A 9839-nucleotide genomic window follows, 5' to 3' on the forward strand; every position below is an offset into this window, starting at 1 on the left:
TCCGGGTCATCCGAGGTATGAATCACGTCTTCTACAGGCGGGTCAGAAGTTGGCTGCGGGATGTCAGAAGCCGGTTCAGGCGGCGGCTGATGAACGGAGCTGTCTAGAACGGATGAGTCAAACACCGGTTTAGTAACCACCGGGTCTTGGGACGGCTTATTCTTCTTTGCCCTCTTGCTGGGCTTTACTTGCCCACTGTCAATCAAAGTGAAAGGATAAGTATCAAAGCATGAGTATGGATAAATTCAATGTAAGAAAGGTTATATTATCCGGGAGCCGTTTTGAAAACCGGCATGTTCGATTGCATCGACTCACCAGAAGAAGGAGAGGTATCCTGATAGTTGGATTCAGATGTATTGAGAGGTTGGCGAATCAAACCCATCAAGGGTAAAACAAAACGTAAGTCGGAGATAACCTCAGTACGACGCTTCCTGGTTACATCGGGTAAGCTGGAGGAAAGCTCTGCGTCCTGGTTGGCCCGAGTCTGCCTCCGGTTCTCAAGCTGCTGTTGCTTCAAAAGAAATTAAGGATCTTGGTAAGCGAGAGGGTGTGAAAACCTTACTTTCCGGGTCACCCTTCGAATTCTTTGTGTTGGCAAAGGCTCTAAGTCGGAGGAAATTATAGTTACCTCTTCGCCAGCTGCTTGGCTGTTCCCAGTATCCTCCTGAAAGGGTCTAAATGTCAGTAAGGTAACGGTGAAGGAATTAAAGAAAATTAAAAAAAAGATTACCTCTTCCTCATATGAAGAAGAGTCGTCCAATCTCATCATATCAGAGGCGCTGGGGTTCTTCTTTTTAGAGGTACCCATCCTGGCGGCTTTCCTTTCGGTCTTCTTGGCCGCCCGGGCCAGTTTTGCAGCCTCATGGTCATACTTAACCTTCTAGAAGCTGTCATTGGCCTATGGAAAAAGACAAGGAATCATAAGTACCAGAAGGTAACATATTAAAGAGTATTTGTGAAGACTAGTAACTTACTGCAGGAGCCGGATTCTTCTTGCAGAAGGGAAGCAAACTGAACGTATTACTGGTTACAGTGCCCTCCTTCAATAGTGATTGGACTGTAGCGTCTGCTACATCATCTGGTAAGTCCTCAGGACTATGACGCATTGAGTCATCCTTCTCGCCTGTGTAAGTACACATTAAGCCGGAGCGGCGGCTTAATGGTAGTATCTGCCAGGTGACCCAGACCCGGACCAAATCAATGCCAGTTAACCCGTTGCCCAAAAGGGCCTTGATCCTTCTAATGGTGGGGTTAAGAGGCAGGCGCTCAACAGCGGTTAACTTCTCCGCCAGAGGATGATTGGACTCAAGGCGCAGGACACGAAAGTCGGGCAGAGGCTTCTCGTCAGCCAGAGAGGTGTCTTGGAAGTAGAACCACGTCTGATTCCAGTCTTTGGGATGACTCGGCAGCTCAGCATAAGGAAAAAGGCAGTCTCTCCGCCGCTGGATTGAAATGCCACCAAGTTCAAGACTAGGTCCGCTGGCGCGCTCATTCTGCCGGTTCAAGTAAAAAAGCTCCCTGAACAGCAGCAGACTTGGTTCCTCTCCTAAATATACCTCGCAGAAGACTTGGAAATTGCACAGATTAGACACGGAATTGGGTCCGATGTCTTGAGGCCTCAGGTCAAAGAAAGCCAGAACTTCTCTGAAGAATTTTGAGCCGGGAGGGGCAAATCCCCGGTTCATATGGTCTATGAAAACTACTACCTCTCCGTCTTTGGGTTGAGGTATCTCCTCAGACGGGTGGGGGGCACGGTAGGACATGACCTCCTTTTTTGGCAGATGGCCCGACGCTACAAACTCGGCAAGTTTGCTTTTGGTGGCCGTGGATGGAGCCCAGTTGCAAGTCACAGAGGCCTTAGCCGCCTTAGGAGCCATAACAGCAGTGGTCTACGACAAAGTAAAAGTGTCGGTTCAAATTTAACCTGGCGGGAAATATTCAAATTTATTTAAAATAGCGGCTTAAGCAAGGGGTCTAATGATATAAGGGTGACAGTGCAACAATATTTAAGCCGCTACAAGTATCAAGAGCGGTTCAAAATTCTTAAAGGTCATGAGAAGAAAGCAAGGTTTTCGGCTCAGTATCACTCATTTAAACCGGCTACATGGACAGTCGTGTTTATGGGTATTTGACAGAAGTAATTTTCCGGTTGATACAAACAGGTTTTAGCATCTACCACTGTTATCTTGGATCAAACAACTGTTCTGAAAAGAAAATTTTCTAGACCTAAAGACTGGAGCGGATAAAGTTCAAGGGCTTGAATGGGGCCTCTATGTGACAGAAAGGGGTTTATTTGCATTTCAAAGTAGGTGCAAAACATCTACCGCATCAGTTTTTATCATCCTCAAGATCAAGAAGGGTGAGGATAAAGAAATCTATGGAAGAAAGCTACTGAACAGCGAAGAACTCGAGGAACTCGAAGAACTCGAAGGCCTTGATGTAGATCTAAGGAGCAGGAAAGGGGAGACTCACCGACGCAAGGTTGCCGCGGAAGGGTGTCACGTTCTTTCTGGTCCAACCAGGTTGATGCAGCGGCCTGAGTTGGTGAGGACAGGAAGATCTGCGGCGGCGGCGGCGGAGCTCGAGTGGCAGAGAGGAGGCAAGAGGAAGAAGACGACTGAAAGGAGGATAATGGGAGACCTAGGTCGCGCCTATTTATAAGGAGAGGATAACTGAGACGGCGCGGGAAACGAGGAAATAAGAATTATTATCCACCGGCCCCGATGCCTCGATTTTCGGAACAGTCAATAAAGGCAGAGATTCGTTGAAAGATACGGTGACGTCACAGCAGCTTAAACCGGATCCAGAAGATGACGTCATGGCGGGTTAACAAAAACCCTCTATATAGTCAGAAGACTGAAGATTTAATTCTTTAAAAATATTTTTAGATTGACATGAACAGGTTCAAATCAATCCGGGGCTTAATGTTGGGGATATGACTATTTGTGTAAGCCGCCCAGGAGGGGCCGGGTTACGCAAAGAGTCTTCATCAAAGGAAGCCCAAGGCCAAGCATGAAGATGGCGGTTCAATAAAGAGCTTAAGGCCCGCAGGCGGCTTAAGCCCATTATAGTAAACCGCCATGATGGCATGACTTGTAATGTAAGGTAGATTTAACTGGTTACCGAGCCGAACTCTGTTAATAAGCCGGTCGGGACTCTGTAAGCCGCAGGTATCAACCCGTGTATATAAGGGGACGACCTGCGGGCGATTTAGGACAAGAAAAACTCATCGAGAGCCAGGCATAGCGTATCTCGCTCCCTGGTCATCGAAACATCAATACCAACCCAACTAGACGTAGGCTTTACCTTCACCGTAAGGGGCCGAACTAGTATAAACTCTCTCGTGTCCCTTGTCCCGATTTAACCCCTTCAAGCTTCCTAGTTGAGATGGCTCCACAACTAAGTCCTTTCATGAGGACATCTGACGTGACTATTCCACGACAGATGCTGAGATTGAACTCAGAAGATCACGTGTTCACCTTATTCCCCTTGAGCTAAGGACACCCAGTCCTCGCCCAATCACTCTGGTAAGTCTTCAAGATAGACTTCCAAACCTTCACAGACTCCGTTCACTGGCAATCCACAATGACTTTTGGATCCTCAGAACGTGACGCCTAACCGACTGGAGGATACACAGTCCTCAAGTGCAACAAGTCTTCAAGTCACGCGGACAGAAAGACTTCAGTGATGACTAACACTCTTTGGCTCTGGTTGTTTTGGGCTTTGTCCTCGCAAGGGTCTCTCTCTCAAAGTCTTCGGAGGTGGGTTGCTCTCAAACGACAGAAGCCGTGCACTAACTCTGAGCAGCCACCAATTTATGATGTAGGGGATGGGCTATTTATAGCCAGGAGGCAACCCGACATGATATGTCTGAAATGACCCTGGGTCACTAAGGAACCGACACGTGTCCAACGATCAGATTTCAAACACACACGGCAGCTTGGCTTGGGCTACAAGCAAAGCTGACTCATCCAACTCTGGATAAGATTTGCTCTCATTGTCTTTGCTCGAAGACATAGGATATGGGTTGAGCATCACGTTACTCTTCTGACTTTGTTCACTTGGACCCCACTTAACAGTTCGGTGGTTCCTTTGACTCAATAAAGAAGAAAAGAAAACTACGAAAGAAATTATGTCTTTGCACTCCACAGTCTTCACGTGAATGTTTTCATACGTCATTATCTTCAACGTGAATGTCTTCACGAACCACCATTATTTTCAATGTCTTCATACATTTTTAGGGGTCATCTCTGGTAGGTAAATCGAATCAAAGAGAGACTTCTACATATGTTGTCCTGCAATTCTTACAAACACATTAGTCCCTCAACCACGTTTGTCATCAATACTCCAAAACCAACTAGGAGTGACACTAGATGCACTTGCAGGATATGTTTTTTTATAGGTTACGAAGATATGGATTGCCACGACGCAGGTTAACTAGCGAATTTGAAAGGTAAAGTGCTATGCATGGTAACCGAATAAGAGAGGATATACTAGTCCTGATCGGTTTAGTGTTAGAGCTTTTATATTGTACGCCAAGTCTTCCTGTATACGTCAAAGTCCAGCATGCCTTATATAAGGCCACGGCCTATTAGAAAAGCCCCAACAATCAATCTATCAATACAAACTCTATTTTTTTCATGTACACGGCCCAACAATCTATCAATACAAACTATACTTTTTCACGTACGTCTTTTTTCTCCATCGTTACTTCCTACCGAGCCCTAGCAGCCCTAGGGTTTGGTTGATCTTTGCCGTTTTGCCCTGACCGAAAAACAATCATCTCTCCTCCACGAAAGTGAGGAAATCTTTGTTACTTTGCTCGTAAAGCAATCGTTCCTAGTCACAAAAGCACGAGAAATATCCTAGTGTTGCACGGTGATTTCGCGTGCCAACAAGAACAAGGCCACAGGTTACGTGAAACCTAGCCAAAGAATAATTTTGCAAAGTGAACTAAAATTTTAAAAACAAGCTTCTAATTTTTCAAAAGATGCTAAGAAAATATGTACACATAACACAAATGCAATAACAAAGACAAACGGCCAGGAGGCATAGATGAATCTAGCAATGCCATCAACGGGGACGGGTCATTATTATATGGACAAAGAACAAATATAACCAATCACAACCTATAACTGACCTTTTACTTTACAAAAGAACAAAATCGAGGCTTACACCCACTTGCGAATAGAACTCGCACCGGCTTCCCATCAACATTGGCCAGTGTAAGCAAAACAAAGTCACACAGCTCTTGAACTAACTGAGCATCTCAGCTGGCAGGCAAATTCAACCTTTCATGCTTTGGTTTGCAGCTGAAGTAGGCGTCAGCAAATTTGTCGGAGTGGCAGGCATTGGGTCGCCGCTAAGGACAGGCCACTCGTTACCTGTTACGAATGCGGTAGCAAGATCTGTAGGAGCCACGGTGCTTGATTTGACAGTCGAGAAATGCTTATCACCGTCCAGTTCCACATTAGTTCCGAAATCTTTGGTTCCTGAATCGGACAATTTATTTGCCAAATCTGTTTTCAAGAATAGACAGACAGCGGCGCAGTCATCAACTTTTGCTGTGGGAAACCGTGTTCTCCACGTACGGTGAGCCGTTTGGACAAGAAGCCTTGCTGCTGAGGCCTCTGAAGTGGATTCACTGACAATCTTAACGACGTCATCGTTTGAAAGTACATCCCACACCTACAGTGGTCAAAGAAATTAGATGATCACATGCCACAAAAACCATCTAACTCGCAGAAATGTTCCAAGTTAATATGTGGTCAGTTGCTCACCCCATCAGTCGCCAACACAACGAACTCATCCTTTTCTGTGATGTGATGGTACGAAACATCAGGAACAGAAATTACACCATAACTCTTTAGACAGAAGTCTCCAAACGCTCTTGCCATGGCCAACCCTGGGGAGTTGTACTTCGGAAGCCAAACACGAGTAACATCTGGCTCGTTTGGGAGAGAAAATACTCTGCCCTTTCGTTCCCTGATCCGTGCCGCTTCACCTGCAAAACATGCATCTTGCTTCATTTACATGGGCATCTACTCATAACAAATACAGTTCTTCCCAGAGAAAATGTAAACCACAAAAGCATTGTCGTCAGAAGATATTAATAAGCTTGTGGCGTCCCTAAAGGGAGTGGACATGAGATCTGAAGTTAAGATTACAAAGTGAGCTATTGGAATATCAAAATCCGCTCCCTGCATAAAATGCAATGTAAAAAAGATTGTCGTTTCAGGCCAGATATGTCAGGTCCAAAAAGTTAACATGTGGGCCCATTCTCAAGTTTGTACTGTCAATGGTAAGTTTTTTCAGTGTGTGGTGTCCATGATAGGTTATGTTTACACTTTTTATTAGTACCAATTCGAAGTTTTGAGATCAAGGTATCTTTAAATAACTGACTCTGAAGAAAGTCAGATCTAAAACTGAACAGCACATGCACCATGTTGTTACATCCCTATCAGATCAGAAAAAAAGAAAATCAGATTGAGCTTTTTACTCACAAAAGGCAAGGCAGATTGTAAAAAGTTCAATACAATATTTTTACTTAGATACTCCCTCTTTGTATTGTGGATGTTGAAAAAAAAATTATAAACTTGGTCAAACACAGGATGGGGGTATTGATGAAGATGTGAACCATCGAATCAAAGCCGGATGGATGAAGTGGCGCCAAGCTTCTGGCATTCTCTGTGACAAGAGAGTGCCACAAAAGCTAAAAGGCAAGTTCTACAGGACGGCGGTCCGACCCGCAATGTTGTATGGCGCTGAGTGTTGGCCGACTAAAAGGCGACATGTGCAACAGTTAGGTGCGGCGGAGATGCGTATGTTGAGATGGATGTGTGGCCACACGAGGAAGGATCGAGTCCGGAATGATGATATACGAGATAGAGTTGGGGTAGCACCAATTGAAGAGAAGCTTGTCCAACATCGTCTGAGATGGTTTGGGCATATTCAGCACAGGCCTCCAGAAGCTCCGGTGCATAGCGGACGGCTAAAGCGTGCGGAGAATGTCAAGAGAGGGCGGGGTACACCGAATTTGACATGGGAGGAGTCCGTTAAGAGAGACCTGAAGGATTGGAGTATCACCAAAGAGCTAGCTATGGGCAGGGGTGCGTGGAAGTTTGCTATCCATGTGCCAGAGCCATGAGTTGGTTGCGAGATCTTATGGGTTTCACCTCTAGCCTACCCCAACTTGTTTGAGACTAAAGTCTTTGTTGTTGTTGTTGTTGTTGGTCAAACATAGAAATGTTTTGAATTATAAAAATCCTAATATGGACTACATTTTGAAACGGAGGGAGTATAATAATTCTCGTATCTTACCATAACTTCAGAATTATATTATAATCACTTTTCAAGAAAAAAGAAAATATTATTGTAATAGATATTTGATAAAACTACCACATGTCATGCAAATAAACCAACTTCATTTACTTGTTAAAATAATTTTCTAAGGCACAATACATCCTACAGTGTCACGACCTGAGACCTTCTCAGTTATGTTTCCAAATTTTGTGCACATACCATACAAGGAGTTCTTCAGTTAGGGTGTTTTTAGTTGGAGGCAGCAAGTAGAATCATGCATCCGATTTTAAGTAACCCACAAGTGAAATACTCCCAGCATCCTAACTGCTCCAACAAGCAAATTAGAAACCATTCACCTAACTAAGAAACCAAAAAGTAATCTATAAAAATATCACCATAGTTGAAGAGCTTTGGTAAATTTAAGAACAAATACAACAGGACACTGGCAAAAAATTACACGTTTTGCAATGCATATATCATATCATGTAGTTTCATTATCACGTACTGAAGCATGATGTATTTACGAAATTGACTATACGATACACTGATTCAGCAAAAATAATGAAAAAAGTGTTACTGCTACTAGAACTCTTTGTAACACAGAAAGTAAAAGGTAGCTAAGAGTCACACAAGGAAAAGGAGGAAAAAATTGTGTTGTAGACCTTTAAAAGAACAAACGGGAATCATTAAAATATAACGTACTTGGGATGCTTGGTTTGAGATCGACTGTCAGTTGAAGAGCAAAAAGGTGATTATCCTCATCTTTAGTGGCCAATATAGCTCTAGAGTCCCCCAAGTTGCCGATTATAAGATCCTGCCCCTGTAGAAATAGCAAGAAGAACATGTTAAAATAAAAAATATCAAGCGAAGCTTCACAACAAAGTAAAGTACAAAGTAAGAAATATCAAGTGAAGCTCCACAATAAAGTAAAGTAGAATCATTGTTGCTACGAAAAATACCTGCTTGATCAATGTGACTGCTGTGGTTCCACTGAACAGACAATCAATATTTTTATGTGACTTCAAATCCCTGTCCATTACATAAAATGCCCTCAAGAATGAAGTTCTCAATGCTGTGAAGATTTCTGGGTACCCTCCATTCTCTACAGCTCCAAGGGTAGCATCAGTATCTTCAACCACAGTTTGCACAGCATCTCCTTCAGTTGTCCCATTTGTGACAGTGTTATTTGACAACTCTTTGTATTCATCCCTGGCTATATTTGCACTCAACTTCACAGGGAGAAGATCTCTGACCATCTTGGAAACCAAATGGCCTTGTGGTCCATGGCCATCAAAAACACCACAAAAGATGGTACCATCTTTCGAACCAAAATTCTGCAAGCGGAATGCAAACACGTTAAAATCAACTATATAATGCCCAAAAGGACATCACTGAACAAGGAGAAAGAAGTGCACAATCCATACAGTTTCAGCCTACAAGCAGGTCAGAACCACGAAGCCTACGCGACTTATAGCTAAAGGAAAACTCTTGGTCATCAGATAACACGCGGTTCCAAGAACGCCAAAGTGCATCTGACGGTGCATGCCATGTATAAATGTGTTGTCAACTGTAGTCCACTAAACAGGGGAAATTATATTTGCTTATATCATATGGCTGAGCTCATAGTTTCGGAGAGTCACATTTGATGGATTTTGATTCACATACTAGTTAAAGATCCTTAAGCTTGATGTGGCCCAGGAGTCCCGGATCCTAAGCCATGCCGAGCAAGATCTTCCGGCAAGGCTCAAGAAAAGGGTGGTGAGCTTGGCAGTCCTTGAGCATTCAAGAAAGAAGCAATGTGCTCGAATTGCAAATCTGAGAGAGGGCAATGCCAATATCAAATACTTCCATAGGCGTATCAATACGAGAAGGAGAAAGAACCACATTCATCGGGTGAGTATAACAATGGTTGGGTCACGGAGCATGAGAAAAAAGAGGAATCATCCACGATCACTTCTCCCACATCATCGGAAAGGCGAGTGAGAGAAAGGACTTCAACTGGGAACAATTTCATTTTGAGGATTGTGATCTTAGTGCTATTGATAACCCCTTCACCACGGAGGAAGTGTGTCATGTCATTAGCCAAATGTCAAATGACAAGGCTCCCGGGCCGGACGGTTTTACAGGACACAATTAAAGTTGATGTCATGCGCGTGATCCACCTTTTTGGTAACCTCCATGTTGCTAACCTCCAATGGCTTAACTCTGCAAATGTTGTGCTCTTGCCTAAGAAAGATGGAGCAGGGGATTGGTGACTATAGACCAATTAGTCTAATTCATGCCATCACCAAGATGCTCGCGATTCGCCTTGGGCCTCACATGAATAGCCTTACCTCCAAGGCCCAAAGTGCTTTCATAAAAAAGAGAAGCATCCATGACAATTTTATGTATGCGTGTACAAAACTCCTGCCATTCTTTTCAAGCTTGACATCCACAAAGCCTTTGACTCGGTGCGTTGGGATTACATTCATGATCCTCTTCAACGGAGAGGCTTTCCAAGTAAATTTCGAGAATGAATTGCTGACTTGCTATGTACC

General features: G+C 43.9%; 1 protein-coding gene across 1 annotated transcript in view; it reads right to left on the bottom strand.

Moving 5' to 3' along the window:
• Positions 1-4994: 4994 nt before the first annotated feature.
• The window catches only part of LOC123045221 (probable protein phosphatase 2C 38), a 9513-nt gene continuing 4668 nt past the window's right edge, over positions 4995-9839 (bottom strand). Inside the window, exons 2-5 of the mRNA XM_044468184.1 lie at positions 8262-8636; positions 8005-8122; positions 5781-6004; positions 4995-5688 (exon numbers count right to left, since the gene is read on the bottom strand). Coding sequence (XP_044324119.1) covers positions 5287-5688; positions 5781-6004; positions 8005-8122; positions 8262-8636 — 1119 coding nt within the window. The 3' untranslated portion in view covers positions 4995-5286. The remainder of the gene's footprint in view (positions 5689-5780; positions 6005-8004; positions 8123-8261; positions 8637-9839) is intronic.

Source organism: Triticum aestivum, chromosome 2B (genome assembly GCF_018294505.1).
Source record: "Triticum aestivum cultivar Chinese Spring chromosome 2B, IWGSC CS RefSeq v2.1, whole genome shotgun sequence".
Lineage (NCBI taxonomy): Eukaryota > Viridiplantae > Streptophyta > Magnoliopsida > Poales > Poaceae > Triticum > Triticum aestivum.